The sequence below is a fragment of the Dictyostelium discoideum genome, assembly GCF_000004695.1.
Source record: "Dictyostelium discoideum AX4 chromosome 3 chromosome, whole genome shotgun sequence".
Classification (NCBI taxonomy): Eukaryota; Evosea; class Eumycetozoa; order Dictyosteliales; family Dictyosteliaceae; genus Dictyostelium; species Dictyostelium discoideum.
The window spans coordinates 5,675,364-5,691,575 of NC_007089.4; the positions used below are offsets into that span (position 1 = coordinate 5,675,364).

At 19.9% G+C, this 16,212-nt stretch overlaps 6 protein-coding genes and 1 non-coding gene across 7 annotated transcripts; 3 read left to right on the forward strand and 4 right to left on the reverse strand.

Annotated features, from left to right (window-relative positions):
* Positions 1-1,031: 1,031 nt before the first annotated feature.
* Positions 1,032-1,430, forward strand: DDB_G0282751 (hypothetical protein; the record flags this gene model as incomplete). The annotated part of the gene is made up of 2 exons (XM_634922.2): positions 1,032-1,102; positions 1,169-1,430. The coding sequence occupies 2 exons, from the start codon at positions 1,032-1,034 to the stop codon at positions 1,428-1,430; spliced, it is 333 nt and encodes a 110-aa protein (XP_640014.2).
* An 857-nt stretch (positions 1,431-2,287) lies between these two features.
* On the reverse strand, positions 2,288-6,822 carry DDB_G0282753 (hypothetical protein; the record flags this gene model as incomplete). The annotated part of the gene is made up of 4 exons (XM_634923.1): positions 2,288-4,523; positions 5,424-5,534; positions 5,715-5,906; positions 6,263-6,822. 4 exons carry the CDS (start codon positions 6,820-6,822, stop codon positions 2,288-2,290), a joined length of 3,099 nt encoding a protein of 1,032 aa, XP_640015.1.
* tRNA-Ser-CGA-1 lies at positions 4,594-4,689 on the reverse strand. Its single transcript has one exon. It is a non-coding gene; the product is annotated as a tRNA-Ser (tRNA).
* Positions 6,823-9,296: 2,474 nt separating the features above from the next.
* ppiA (cyclophilin-type peptidylprolyl cis-trans isomerase) lies at positions 9,297-10,063 on the forward strand (the record flags this gene model as incomplete). The annotated part of the gene is made up of 3 exons (XM_634924.1): positions 9,297-9,431; positions 9,550-9,811; positions 9,921-10,063. 3 exons carry the CDS (start codon positions 9,297-9,299, stop codon positions 10,061-10,063), a joined length of 540 nt encoding a protein of 179 aa, XP_640016.1.
* Positions 10,064-10,473: 410 nt separating this feature from the next.
* Positions 10,474-10,724, reverse strand: DDB_G0282383 (hypothetical protein; the record flags this gene model as incomplete). Its single annotated transcript, XM_634925.1, has 2 exons — positions 10,474-10,628; positions 10,715-10,724. 2 exons carry the CDS (start codon positions 10,722-10,724, stop codon positions 10,474-10,476), a joined length of 165 nt encoding a protein of 54 aa, XP_640017.1.
* A 506-nt stretch (positions 10,725-11,230) lies between these two features.
* DDB_G0282385 (hypothetical protein) lies at positions 11,231-14,205 on the reverse strand (the record flags this gene model as incomplete). The annotated part of the gene is made up of 2 exons (XM_634926.1): positions 11,231-13,236; positions 13,488-14,205. The coding sequence occupies 2 exons, from the start codon at positions 14,203-14,205 to the stop codon at positions 11,231-11,233; spliced, it is 2,724 nt and encodes a 907-aa protein (XP_640018.1).
* Positions 14,206-14,709: 504 nt separating this feature from the next.
* On the forward strand, positions 14,710-16,025 carry DDB_G0282387 (3'-5' exonuclease domain-containing protein; the record flags this gene model as incomplete). Its single annotated transcript, XM_634927.1, has 2 exons — positions 14,710-14,967; positions 15,111-16,025. 2 exons carry the CDS (start codon positions 14,710-14,712, stop codon positions 16,023-16,025), a joined length of 1,173 nt encoding a protein of 390 aa, XP_640019.1.
* Positions 16,026-16,212: the final 187 nt, after the last annotated feature.

Below are 16,212 nucleotides of genomic sequence, written 5' to 3' on the forward strand. Positions count from 1 at the left end.
AGGTCCTGAGTTCGAATCCGTTATTTAACGGATAAATTTTTTAAAATTTTTTTTTTAATTTTTCAAAAATTACCAAAAGGGATTCGATCCCCCGACCCTCTATCAAAGGGTAGTCTCTTCAACCATTACACCATTTGATTGCTTTGATGAAAAATTAAAAATGATTGATTTTTTTTTCCCCATTTTTTTGTTCTAAAATTAGATCTTTTTTATTAAAAACCTTAAATTTATGTTTAAAGGAAATTTAAATTCACTTTAAATCTACTTTAAATCTACTTTAAATCCTATTTAAAATTAATTTAAAATAAATTTTAAAGGTATTTTTAAATATCTTAAAAATTATCTTAAAAATTACCTTAAAAATCACCTTTAAAATCACCTTTAAAATCACCTTTAAAATTGCTTAAAAATTTATTTTAAAGCAAATTTTAAAGGCATTTTTAAATATCTTAAAAATTACCTTAAAAATTACCTTAAAAATGAATTTTTTAAACGCGGCTTTAAATTCAATTTAAATCCAATTTAAATCCTTAAGCAATTAATTATTAAGCGATTAAGGTGTTTTCTTTGCTGTGTTCCAAATCACCATCCATTCACTTCCAATCACCATTAAATCCCTTCCAATTCACCTTTTAAATCACCATTTAAATCACCTTCCAAATCACCATCAATAGGAAAAATCGTTAATGTGATCCTTCAAAAAAAGTTGCAAAAACAAAGTTAACAAGGACACAAAAATTAGAACTTGATTTGGTTGCAATTAATAGAAGGGGGTATGGGGAAATTAGAAAATAAAAACAAGTGGCCAAATCAAAAAAACAAAAAAAACACAAATCAACACAAAAAATTAAAAAAAAAAAAAAAAATTAAAAATTAAAAAAAAAAAAAAATTGAAAAAAATAAAAAAAAATTACATTTGTTAAAAAAAATAAAAAAAAATAAAAAAAAATAAAACTTAAAAAAAATTGAAAAAACAAAATAAAAAAAAAAAATTGAAAAAACAAAATAAAAAAAAATTTCAAAAAAAAAGAATGATCGAAGAATTAATAGATTCGATAAAACTCTTAAGAAATTTAGCCATTGAATATGGCAATGAAGAATAGTTAGATTCAGAGGAAAATTTGACTAAATTCCTCGAAAAAGCAGCCAAAGTACTATATGTAAATAGTGGTGATGCTTTAATCGTTAAAAATCCAAATATGATGTTAGAAGCATTAGAATTAAAATCAAAACAATTTCACCAACATTGTGTAAAAACTGTAATAGAAAACGAATTATATTTGGACTTTTTTGTATACAAAGGAAAATGCAAAAACATCAAATGCACCAGAGGTAACAAAGCTAGAAAAAATTCAATTGTGTGCAGTGTTTACAGTGATATGGTAAATCAAGCAATTGAACAACTCAGGGAGTTAATAAAAATAAATTAATAAAAATAAATTAAAAAAAAAAAAATTGAAAAAAAAAAAAAATTAACAATAATAATAAATAAAATAATAATTAAAACAAAAATAAAAATTACAATTTAATAAACAAATAAAAATTGAAAAAAATTTAAAAAAAAAAATTGAAAAAAAAAAAAAAAAAAAAAAAAAAAAAAAAAAAAAATTAACAATAATTATAATAAAAATAAATAAAATAATAATTAAAACAAAAAATAAAATTTCAATTTAATAAACTTTATTTGTTTTTTGAAAAAAAAAAAAATTTAAGGTCAGTGATTTTTTTTTTTCACTACGCTACTGTAGTGAAATTAAATAATAAAATTCACTACGCTACTGTAGTGAAATTTTATGGAAAATTCCCTACAACAAAATAGTTAAGAACAATTAAAATAATGATTTTTTTTAGTCTTGATTCAGCACATTGGTATTTTAATAGGTTTCTTTAAAAACGGAAAATAAAATTAAAAAAAAAATAAAAAAAAAATTAAGTGTGTTCCAGAAAGAAAAAAAAAAAAAAAAAAAAAAAAAAAAAAAAAACCAAAAGGCAGAATTAAATTAATTTTTCAGCACTTTTATGGTGAAATTTTTACATCCCCACCCCAAAAAAAATATAAAAACAATTTTTTTTTAGATTTCATACAAATAAAAACATTGCTATTTTTTGATTATTTTTTTTTTTTTTTTTTACCTAAAAGCGGTATATTGTTATATTTTATTACATTTTTAAATTTTTAGATTTTTAAATTTTTAAATTTTTATATTGTTATATGTTGATATTTTTGGTTATATTATGATTACTACTACCTGTTTTTTTTTTTTTTTTTTTTTTTTTTTTTTTTTTATTATAATGGAATTGGGTTTGGAGTGTTCGGGTTATGCCATGATGTGTTGAAGTTGATTATTAATTGGTCTCTGTTATTTAATTTGTATATTGTTTCATTCCTTTCGATCTTCTTTATTAAAATGAATTTCTCTATTTTAATTAAGTTGGTTAGTTCTTTTTCAATTAATGTTGGATCAAATGAGGGTGGAGATTTAGATTCGTCTTGATTGAATAGTTTGTGACAAATTATTCTCCATAGTTGATGTATAATTATGCCGATTAAATTTGGGTAGATTCTTTCTTTTTTATTTGTTTTGCTAATATCTAGTGAATTGAGATCCCAATTTCTGATCTTGAAGAATGAGAGATTGTTGAATGTTGAAATTATTATGTTTTCTATTTCTTTTACTTGCATACAGTCTATAAAAAGGTGAGTGTATGGGTCACGGATTATATTGTTACAGATTTTGCATGGTACGTTACGTTCATAGTTGATTCCAGGAAGTGACCTTGAGAAAAATCTGAATAGTGTATTTCTACCTTTTTGATGTGATATGTGGTTGATATGTTGGAAGATGGATGGTATGTTGATGTTATTTATTGAAATTAGATTTTTTTGTCCATCTGTTTTTCTTATTGATTTGTATTTGTGAGTGATTAACATGTTATAGATTTCTTTAAGTTGAAGTGGCTTTTTGTTTTGACCTTTGATACAATCAGGTAGTGATTTTAGTTTATTGTGTTGTGGTGCAAAGTTGTTTCTAAAATCTTTCCATCTGTCTACCATCTCTCTTAATCCAATTGATATATATTTGCTGTTGCTGATTTGTTCCATATACCATTCTTGTAGTATGTTGCATGCTTTTATCTTGATAATGTGTAATAATCTATTCATGTTCCAAACTTTGAATGCTATTTGTCTGATACCTAAGTCCCACATCTTAATTCCACCTTCTTTCCAATCACCGTATGCTCTATCCATTGTCATTAATGTTCTATATTTATGTTCTTCTGTGTATGTATTTTTAATTGCGGAGAAGAGGAACCATTTAATGATATTGTTTAGTTCAGTAATGTGTGATTCATTTAGTGAGTCTAGATATTGATGGTAGGATAATCTCGATAGCGCATATGTTTTGACAATTGTCATCTTTGCTCTTATTGTAGTTGCTTGACTTTTCCAATTGTTTAAGCTATCTTTGATTGAGTTGATGATTGATGTGATTTTTGAATTGAGGCCCACTTTCGTGAAATTGAGACCCAAGTATCTTTCTGGAGCTTCACTAATCTTAAATGGGAGGTTTGGTGGTATATTACCAATGCATATCATAACAGTTTTCTCTTGATTAAGTTTTGAAGATGTACCTAGACAGTAGTTGTTGATTTTATCCAATACTAATTTTAATTCTTCTGCTGAGTTGTTGAAAGTTGACATATCATCTGCGAATGCTGTTAGCTTGATTCTTTTCTGGTCTGATAATTTAAATCCTTTAATTTCGTTTTCTTTAAGTATATCAATTAGTAGTGCTTCCATTACAAGTGCAAATATTGTTGGTGATAATGGATCTCCTTGTTTTGTGCCTCTGTTAACTGTAATGTGTCCCACCAGGAAGTCATTTATCTTGATCTTATTCGTTGTTTCTTTTAATAGATTCATTATTAATTCTACTATCGTTTTTGGTATGCCAATGTGGCTCAATGTTCTTCTGATACTTTTGTGGCTAATTGAGTCGAAAGCTTTGTTGAAATCGAAGAATGTGATTAACGTAGTACTGTTTCTTGATTTGTTTGCTCTTTCGATTACCTCCTTCATTATTTGAATATTATCTTGGATGTAACGATTTGGAACAAACCCATTTTGAAATTTGTTTATTATTTTCTTTGTAACTGCAAGTAAACGGTTGTTGATGATCTTACTTAATAGTTTGTAGTCCGTATTGAGTAGAGTAATTGGTCTTCTATTAGCTATTTGTAGTTCATCTCCTTTCTTGAATAGTGTTGTGATAAATCCTTCTTTGAATTTTGGATTGATTTCTTTTTGATTAGTTAATGTATCATTAAATACTTTTGCTAAGATTGTTGAAAGTGATGCAGAGTGGTTTCTATATAATGCAGCATTGATTCCATCTAGTCCTGGAGATTTGTGTGGATTAGAATTTTTAATTGCATTATTGACTTCTTTTGGTGTGATTGCACTATCTAATGATAGTCTGGAAATGTATTGTTTGTCCACTATCCATTTATCCAATAGTTCCCTATTTTTTGATTATTGATTTAGTTAAACTGAACATATAAACAATGTAATGCATCAAAACACAAAAGATTCGACGCCTGCAGGATTTGAACCTGCGCCCCCGAAGGGATTGAATTACTCTTTTATATGATTCGAGTCCAACTCATTAACCACTCTGACAAAGCGTCACAATTTTTAGATGATTTTATCTGCATTTCTCAATTGAAATTAGAGAGGATAATGTTCATAGTAAACTGAATAAATTTATTCAAATTCAAAAAAAAAAAAAAAAAAAAAAAAAAAAAAAATTTTAATTTAACTGTTTTAATTCTATTTAAATTATATATTACCTTTTTTGATAATTAAATAAGAATTTTTTAAATTAATTTTTTTTTTATATTTTAAATATTTTGTAAATTTTTTGGATGTTTGTGATTTTTGTATATTTTATACTTTCATTTTGGGTGGGTTCAGTTCCTTAATTCGAAGGATCAAAATAAACAAAATCATCTCTAGGAACCTCAAAAAGTTCAATGGAACACATCATATAAAACAATACTCTTCCTAAAAAAATGAAATTTGAAAGATTACAATGGAATTATGACTATTTAAATACTTTTTTTATTATTATTATTATTTTTTTATTATTTTCATTTTAATATTTTCAATTTTTTTTCAAAGAATTCTTGATATGTTTCAGATGGAAATGAACCGGCAGAGAGCTTATCTAAACACTTCATCATGTAATTGAAAACAAGAGGGTTCCAGTCTTGTTGGCCCTTGGAAATTATTTGTTTATTTGATACATCAGTAGAGTTGAAACCTAAGCACACCAATTCAATATTATTTTTAGTATAGCCTTTCTTGTTGTGGATCCTATTTACAGATAATTTGAAAACTCTATTATTTTCTCCAATATCACCGAGCTGATAGTGAATTTGGCTCATCTGGTCTTCTTACAAATTTGGCCTTGGTAATGGCACATCTATCATCATTATTATCACATAGTTTTTCTAATGTTTCTCTTGTTAAACTAAATTTTCCATATTTTCCATTTTTTTATATGTTGATGGGATCTTTTGTTTGCATTATTTGAAATGTTACGCATAAAATAAGTGTTACCTCCTTTTGACCTGAATTATTAAAAAAAAAAAAAAAAAAAAAAAATTAAAAACTATAATAAGAATATGCGAAATAATAATAAAAAACTTACAAACACATTTTACATGTCAATACATTTTCTCTTTCATAATTCCATAATGGTTTATCTTGTAAACAACCTATACATTTTTTAAAAATATTAACATCACAATTCTTTAAAAGATCTTTGAAATTATCCGATCTTTTAAAGGGAACTATTAATTCATCTTCACTTGAAATGTGTTTCAATTTAAGAAATGAATCTCTTGGATATTTAAAACAATGTTGAGTTATTCTATGATTAACATCAATATCATTATGATACAAAATACAATGGCCAATATAATTTACAGTAAAAATGTTACAACCAATACAATAACCATTTACTATTTCTGAATTTTTTTTTCTTTTTTCAATTCTTCTTCCTCTCAACCATTATTTTTATACATCTAACACAGGTTTCAAAAATTCAACTATAAAATGATGACGGTGAACGAAGTCTATTACAAAATTTACATATTATAAAACTTTTAAAACTTTTATAAATTGAAAGAAAAAAAAAAAAAAAAGATTAATAATTTTTATAAAATATAATACTTCATTGATTAATTTTATAATTACTCTATATTATCATTATTAAAAAATTCTTCGTCATCACTAAATTCATCTTCTGAGTAATCATCTTCTAAATTTAAACCATCATCTTCTATATCTGAATCATTGTATTCATATTCTTTGTCATTATATTCGTTTTCTTCTTTTTTATTTAATTCATATTCATTGCCATTTTTATTATTATTATTATTATTATTATTATTATTATTATTATTATTATTATTATTATTATTATTATTATTATTATTATTATTATTATTATTATTATTATTATTATTATTATTATTATTATTATCATTTGATGTTATTGTTGATGTTGATGCTGTTGTAGTAGTTTGATCATTTAATGGTTGCTGATATAAAAATTTATTATCATCTTTAGTACTAAAATAATACTTAATATTATCTTGATTATTATCTAATTGTTCCGTTTGCTGCCTCATTTTCTCTTTTTGAATATACTCTTCAATCGAACAAACTGTTTCCTTACTACTTGATTGAATAAATTTTGGTGATGATGAAGAATCATTTTTATGTTTTTTAAAAGTAATTGAATTACGACCCATTATAATAATAATAAAATAGAAATAATATAATGGGAACCTAAGATTGAATGTGGAAATCAAAAAAGGATGTTTTAAAAAAAAAAAAAAAAAAAAAAAAAAAAAAAAAAAAAAAAAAAAAGGGTAATTTTTTATTTTTTTTTTTTTACAATTCAATAGAATAATTTAATCGTATATAATACTTATCTCTCTTACATCATATAAATATAGGTTTGTTAAAATTATAATTTTTTTAAGAATTAATGTATCTTTTTATATTGTAAAATATTAATGAGGTTTACTCTTATTTCAATCATATTAGTTTCATTTTATTTATTGTCGAAAAGTTATTTAGGCCAAGGCTAGTGAAAAGCTGTATTCAGTGGGCAGAAACTGGACTCACCATATAGATGCAGGCAGTGACTCTTCAGTGAATCGGAGCAGGTTACCTGAGTGGCAGTCCCTTAATACAAATTAGTTTACTATGAACATTATCCTCACTAATTTCAATTTTTTTTTTTGACGCAATTATTAATTGCTTCTCCCTGAGATGCTAGATCTCATTTTATTTGTAGTTTTTTACAGGGTCTCTAAAAGAGGGGTTAGTTTACTTTTTATTTTTTTTTTTTTTTTTTTTTTTTTTTTTTTTTTTTTGTATATTTTCTTTAAAAAGTTCTCACTAATTTCAATTGACAAATGCAGATAAAATCATCTGAAATTTGTGACGCTTTGTCAGAGTGGTTATTGAGTTGGACTCGAAGCATATAAAAGAGTAATTCAATCCCTTCGGGGGCGCAGGTTCAAATTAAGTAGTAATGGATAATTAATTACACAACAACAGAAGATATTGCCAAGTTTTATAAAACTAGATTTTGTTGGTTCAATATATTTTAATATCAAAAAAAAAAAAAAAAAAAAAAAAAAAAACTATTATTAAAAAAAAAAAAATTTAATCAATATAATTAATGTAATGTAATTAGAAATAATATTAATAATTAATTTATTTATTTATTTATTAATTTATTTATTTATTTATTTATTTATTTATTTATATTTATTTTTGTTTATAGTTTTTTTAATTTTGTATGGCCCCAAAATTTTTGAGACTAAACAAATCCATAACGAAAATTTAAAACTGGGCTTTGTCCATATTTCCCCGCCCATCTGTTTTTATTTTTTTTTTTTTTGTTTTAAAACCATCATAATTACAAAAATAATAACAATAAAATAAAAATAAATTAATTCATTTTATAAGTAGCGACAAAAAAAAAAAATAGGTTAAAAAATTATTAATTGATTTGATCTGAAAAAAAAGTAAATATAAAAAAAAAATAAAAATTTAAAAAATAAAATTAAATATTTGATACCCAAATACTACACCAAACCAAACTAAATAAAAATAAAAAAAACAAATATATAAAAAAAAAAAAAAAAAAAATATAAGAATTAAAAAAAAAGTTGGGTTTTGGTATCGAAAATTTTTAAAAATAACAAAAGAATAACATCAAAAACTCACTATATATAGAATGTTTTTTTATTGTTTATTTATTTCTTATTTATTAGAATAAAAAAAAAAACAATAATATAAAAAAAAATAATATAAAAAAAAAAATAAAAAAAAAATAAAAATAAATTAAAACAAAAAGAATTCGATATTATTTAAAATTTTTTTTTTTTTTTTTTTTTTCTTTTTTAAATTAATAATTTTATTATTTTATTATATTATTTTTATACTATTAATTTATATTAATAACTATAAAGAACTATTTAAATAATAATATATTAGTTTTTTTTTTTTTTTTTTTTTTTTTTTTTTTTTTTTTTTTTTTTTTTTTTTTTTGGCAATCTTTTTTTAAATTAAATCCATTGGATATCACAATATATTTTTTTTTTAAAATTTAATGATTATTTTTTTTTAAAAAAACAATTATGATCATTCTACTTTTATTGAACAAATCCATTTCTATCTTGGGTTTAATGCTTTTACTAAATAATTATTATAAAAATATAAAAAAAAACACAATAAAAAAAATTATATAAAATAAAAAATAAAATAATAAAATAATAATAAAAATATCTTTATAAAGAACAATTGCTCCACAAAAATAAAAAACAATAATAAAAAAATCTTAATATTAAAATAAAATATCTTTATAATAATTTCACAATATAAAAAAAATAAAAAATAAAAAAAAATAAAAAATAAAAATAAGTAAAAAGGCAAAAATAATTGTAGTTCACCCCCCAATTAAATTTCAATTTTTTCAATTTTTTTTTTAATTTTTTTTAATTTTTTTTTTTTTTCAAATTTTTTTTTTTTTTTTTTTGCTATCCCATTTTTTTTTTCATAAAATTTTATTTCAATTTCAAACCAAAACATAAAATGTAAGTTTTTTTTTTGTATAGAGATATTAAATTTTTTTTTGAATCTGATTATTAACCTACTTATTATTACTATTATTATTACTATTATTTTAAAACCACCAATAGAATTAAAAATGACAACTGTTAAACCAACCTCCCCAGAAAACCCACGTGTCTTCTTTGATATCACCATCGGTGGTGTTGAAGCCGGTAAAGTAGTTATGGAATTATATGCCAACACTGTCCCAAAGACTGCTGAAAACTTCAGAGTAAGTATATTTATATTTTTTATAATTAAAGTGTAAAGATTACAAAACTTTAAAAAACTAACCTTTATTTATTATTTTTATTTATTTATTTATTCATTTTTTCAATTATTAATAATAGGCTTTATGTACTGGTGAAAAAGGTATCGGTAAATCAGGCAAACCATTATCATACAAAGGATCATCTTTCCATCGTGTTATCACCAACTTTATGTGTCAAGGTGGTGACTTTACCATGGGTAATGGTACTGGTGGTGAATCAATCTACGGTAACAAATTTGCTGATGAAAACTTCAAATTAAAACATTTCGGTCAAGGTACACTCTCAATGGCCAACGCTGGTGCCAACACCAATGGTTCACAATTCTTTATCTGTGTTGCTCGTATGTATATTAAGATCAACACCTCCCTCTTTTATAAATTTTTATTAAAAAAAAAAAAACATTTTATTAATTTTTTTTTTTTTTTTCTTCTCTCTCTTTCAAAAAACAGCAACTGATTGGTTAGACGGTAAACACGTTGTATTCGGTTTTGTCACTGAAGGTATGGATGTCGTTAAAAAGATGGAAGCTGCTGGTTCACAATCAGGTAAAACTACCAAACCAGTCGTCATTGCCAACTGTGGTCAACTTTAAATTATCAACATATAGCTTTTTTATAATAATTAATAATAATAAAAAGAATTGATTCAATTTTTTTTTGTACCTTTGTAATTTTTCAAATTAATTTAATTATTTTTATTTAATTATTTAATTTTTTTTTTTTAAGTTTTTTTTTTTTTTTTTTTTTTTTATAATAAAAAAATTTTAATTGTATATTTATTTACTTATTTATTTTTTATATATATTATCAATATCAAAATGTTAAAATATTTTAAAACATTTTACAATCAACAAAAAAAAAAAAAAAAAAAAAAAAAAAAAATATTTTTTAAGAATCATCTAAGTTTGCGCACTTTTTTTGTAATGTATATAATATTTTTAAAATATAAATAAATGGTTTTTTTTTATTGATTGTAAAATTTTAATCAAATGTTATTTTTTTTTTAATAATTAACAAAATTTGGTCTTGTAAAGAAAATATTTGAACTTTTGGTTGTGATTTGATTTTTGAATTCATTTTGATCATTGTTTGATTTATTTTGAAATAAAGATGATTTAAAGATATTGATTTTATTATTTGATATTGAAATTAATGATTCTAAAAAAAAAAAAAAAAAAAAAAAATTAATAAATATTAGAATTTACTTTTTTTTTTTTTTTTTATGGTTATTTTAAATAAAAAACTTAATAACATTTTTTTTTTTTTTTTTTTTTTTATAGTATTTATTTGATTTTTTTATAGTTATTTTTTATTTTATAGTATTTATTTGATTTTTTTTTAAAAAAAAAAAAAAATTATTAATATTGTTTTATTTTATTTTTATTTTTTAAAATCACTAACCGTAACAATTATTTGTAAAAATGTTATGTTGACATAAAAATTTAAATATTTTTAAACAAAATAAAAAAATAAAAAGAAATAAACAAAATTAAAAAACAAGGAAAATTATGATGACGATGATGATAATGATGATCTCCAAATAAAATAATAAATATAATATGAATATAATATAATTAATTCTACACAATTATAAATAAAAAGGAAAAAAAGAATTTGTAGTTTTTTTTTTTATTTTTTATTATTTTATTTTATTTTTTTTTTAATTTATTTAAATAAATATTAAATTTATCAAAATGAATTTTTAAAAAAGGATTAAAAGTTTTAGTTGTATTTAAATAATTTAAATTATATTGAAATTTTTACTTGGAATCATCTTTAACCAATTCATATTCATCCAAGAATGAATAAATAAAATTCCAATTACAAAAAGTGAAAATATAATTAATATCATAAAGTTTTGAAAATGATGATTCTGAAATTGAAATTCTTGAAATATCTAAAGAACCATCATTAATTTTAGATTGAATTAATTTAATTTGATAATAATTTAATATTGTAACATCTAAAAATTTAATAATTAAAAATTTATTATTATTATCATAATCATTAATAATTTTATTTAATGACCAATTAAATAAACAATTTGATTGATCATCATTATTATTATTATTATTATTATTTTTTAATTTTGAAATTATTTGTTGTAAACAATAGGGTGAATTAAATTTATAACCTAATTGATCATACATAAACTTTGAAACTATTAAATTTTTTGAATCTGTAATTGAAAAATCTAAATCCATTGAACCAATTTTATTATCATGAATAAATTGAATTAAATTTAAATTACCATTTGAAATTATATTTGTTGAAATTAATCTATTACTCCAATTAAATAATTGATTAAATTTTAATGAATTAAAATAATAATAAATTATAAATTCATTTTCAATCTGATCATCAGCAAATAATAATAATGAATCAATTTTAATACCAAGTTTTTTAAACCAATAAATATAAATTAAATTACCAATTTCTAATAAATAATTTTCTTGATTTTTAATTGAAAAAAGAATTGATTTTAAAAATTTTTCAATCAATTCTTTACTTTTTTCTTTTAAAAATAAAAGATTTAAAAATTTAATTTGATTTTCAATCGTTATATTACAATTTTCATTGAGATTTAATAATTCTAAATTATTATTATTAATTGAATTTTCATTTTTAAAATTATTTGAAAATTGAAAATTAAAAGTATTTTCAAATTTTGATAAGGTTTCAATTAAATTTAAATCACAAAATTTCATTGCAATTGATAAAATATCATCAGATTTTAATAAACAATTTTGTTGAATTTCATCATCATCATCATCATCATCATCATCTTTACAAGTTTCATTTATAATGGTTCTATAAATTAATTCTTCCTCTTTATATTGACATGAAAATAATAATACTAAATTTGCCCAATCATAATCACTAAAAATTTGATAAAAATTTGAAATATTATAATCAATTTTTAAATAATCAAAAATTAATAATCTCTTTATTTCTCTTTTTAAATTAAAATTTTCAAATTTAATTAATTCTAAATCTTCAAATTTTCCTTTTAAATTTAAAATTATATTTTTTTTTTCTCCTTCTTCTTCTTCTTCTTCTTTATTTTCAATTGAATCTAACCAATTATTTTTAATTTCATCATCACTATTATTATTATTTTTATTTTTATTTTTATAATTATTATAATTATTATTTAAATTTAATACACCAAATAGAACTATTTTAGATAAAAATTTATTATTTTGTTGTTTATTACATTTATTATTTATAAATTGTTCATCTTTATTTATAAAAATTAAATCTTGTTTTTCTAATAAATAAAAATCATTATTTAATAATAATTCTTTATTATTATTAAAATTTAATAAATAATTAAACTTTTTTAAAATTGCAAGATATTTTTGATTTCTAAAAACTATTGAACTTAAAAATAATGAAGATTTTATAAAATTTATAAACTTTTCATTAATTTCAAATTCTTTATTATTATTTTTATTATTTTTATTATTATTATTATTATTATTATTATTATTATTATTATTATTATTATTATTATTATTATTATTATTATTATTATTATTACTATTACTATTACTATTACTATTACTATTACTATTACTATTACTATTACTATTACTATTACTATTACTATTACTATTACTATTACTATTATTATTACTATTATTATTACTATTACTACAATGAAATATTTTTTTATATTTTAAAAATTCTTTTCTAAGAATGAAAAAATTGAAATTTAATTTTATACCGAATTCATGATAAAGTTTTTTTAATAATTTAAAATCTAATTTTAATAATTTTTTAAAATAAATATCATTTCTACTTGGTTCGAACCATATACCATTTGATATTTTGATAGTTGTTGTTTTTATTGGTGTTGTTGTTGGTGGTACAATTGGTAAATTATTTAATAAAAAAAAGTTTTCAATAATTAAATTTCTATTTTTAGATTGTAAAGAATAATAAAAAATTCATCTATATTATAATCTTTAATACCAATTTTATTATAAATAAAATTTATAATTTTAAAATTACCAAAATAAATTGCGACATCTAATAATGTAATTTCTTTATTATTATTATTATTATCATCATCATCTTTACTACTAATATTACTAATACTACTATTATTTTTTTGTTGTTTTTTATTATTATTATTTAAATATTGGAAAATAGTATTTGAAATTTTAAAATGATTTTTTAATTCTTCATTTGTTAAATTATTTTTTAAATTTTTATAAACAATTTTAAAAAATTGATAATTTTTTGAAAAAATTGAAAAAACCAATAAATTATTATTTCTATCATTTGAGCTATTATTATTATTAAAATTATTATTTCCAAATGAATAAATTAATTTTTTATAATTTATTTTATAAAATTTATTAAAAATTTCTTTTTCTTTATTTTTTAAATAAAGAGATTGTTGTTGCTCTTGTTCTTGTTGTTGTTTTTGTTCTTGAAATTCTTTTAATTTTAAAGGTACAATTTCAACAAATGATGATAATGTTTTTATATCAAATATTTCATCAATAAATTCTTCATCATTATTAATTTTATAAAACATTAATTGATAATGTTTATTTGAAATTACCCATTTCAATGTTATTTCATCATATTTACAAATTTGTGTAAATGATTTACTATTATTTGTTATTTGTCTATTATAATATCTGATGTAATCATATATTTTATTAATTAAAAATAAATTATTAAATATTAATTTATATAATTCATAATTTTTATCTTTCATTTAATTATTTATTTAATATTTGTTGCATGTATGTGATTTTAAAAAAAAAAAAAAAAAAATAAAAAAAAAAAAATTAAAAAAAAATAAAAAATAAAAAAAAAAAAAGATTAAAAATCTTTTTTGATTATAAAAAAAAAAAAAAATTAAAAAAAAAATTAAATTAAAATGCCATGCAAAACAAATTCAAAATGTGGGATTTTATTAAACAATTGAGAATTTTTATATGGCAAAAAAAAAAAAAAAAAGAATTTGCTTTTATGCCTATATTTTAAACAATTAAAACAAGTTTCTACCAAAATAAAATTAAAAATAAATATTTAAAATAAAATAAAAAAAATTAATCCAAACCGGCAATATTTTTTTTTTTTTTTTTTTTTTTTTTTTTTTTTTTTTTTTTTTTTTTTTTTTTTTTTAACAAAATGCGACAATTTGACAGATTTCGTTTTTTTTTTTTTTTTTTTTTTTTTTTATAAATATTTTTTTTTTTTAATTTAATTTCCAAAAATGATTAAAAATTGTATAAATAAACAAACTACAAAAAATTATTTTAATATTTTAATATCAGAATTAAATAATAACTATAAAAATGTTCAACTTTTAACATTTTCAAATCTTTTTATAAATAATAATAATAATAAATATCAATATAATAATTATTCAAGAAAACCACCAAAATTTGATCAAGAAGAAGAAGAAGAAAAAAGTAATAGATCAATTAAAAGAGATAGACAATATAATAAATTATTAACATTACCTGGTAGAGTAAGTTTTTTTTTTTTTTTTTTTTTTTTTTTTTTAAAAAAAAAAAATAACAATTTATTAATTATTATTTTAATTTATTTTTTTTTTTTTTTTTTTATTTTTTTTATTTATTTTTTAATAAATATATAATAAAAAAAAAAAAGAATTTAAAACAACAATTAAAAATTTTAAAAGATAATCCAATTGAAGTTTTAAAAAAAGTTAAAGAAGTACCAATGTCAGAATTTTTAGAAGTTAAAGCATTTGATATTAAAGAAAAAATTGAAAATATTGAAAATTTAAATGAAAAAGAGATTAAACAAAAAGAAAGAGAAATTAAAAAGATAAAGAATCAAATAGTTTTTGAAATGTCAAGAGAGGAAACATCATTTGATAATATTTATATGGTTGATTGTTTATCGAAAATGAATTATGCAATTCATGAAATTAAAAAAGAGAAATTGATTGGATTAGATATTGAAGCCATTGAAATGGGTAAAAAAGGTGATATTTCATTGGTTCAAATTTCAACACCCAATGGTAGAATCTATCTTTTTGATATTATTAAAATGGGTGCTAATGTAACACCATTCAAGTATGGTTTAAAAGAGGTTTTAGAATCTGTTAAAATTTTAAAGGTTGTACATGATTGTAGACGTGATAGTGAAATTCTATTCCATCGTTATCAAGTTGCATTGGCTCACGTTTATGATGTTCAAATCGCTCATGCTTTGGTTCAAAAAAAGATTCAAGGTAATATTCCAATTCGTCGTTATGGTTTCAATGAATTGATTGATCTATATACCTCTAGAAAATATTCAGAAATTTGTATTGATATTAAATTTAAAGTGAAACAACAATTTGAAAATCAACCTGAAGTTTGGGCAAAAAGACCTTTACCAAAAGATTTCATTGATTATGCAAGTTTAGATGCCGCTTGTTTATTACCAATTTATTATCATATTAAACCAAAATTACAATCAAATTTTGATCGTAGATTTTTAAAAACTCATTTTAATGAACAATTAACTTATTTTAAAGATTCAATTAGACAATTATATCCAAGAAATTTAATTTAAAAAAATAAATAAATAAAATGAATAATAATATTTTTTATAAAATGTAATTTTTTGAAATTAAAAAAAAAAAAAAAAAAAAAAAAAAAAATTGATTTTTTTTTCACTTTTTTTCTTTTCGCTTTTTTTTTTTTTCACATTTTTATTTTTCACATTTTTTTGTCAACAAAATTTTCACATTTTTTATAGT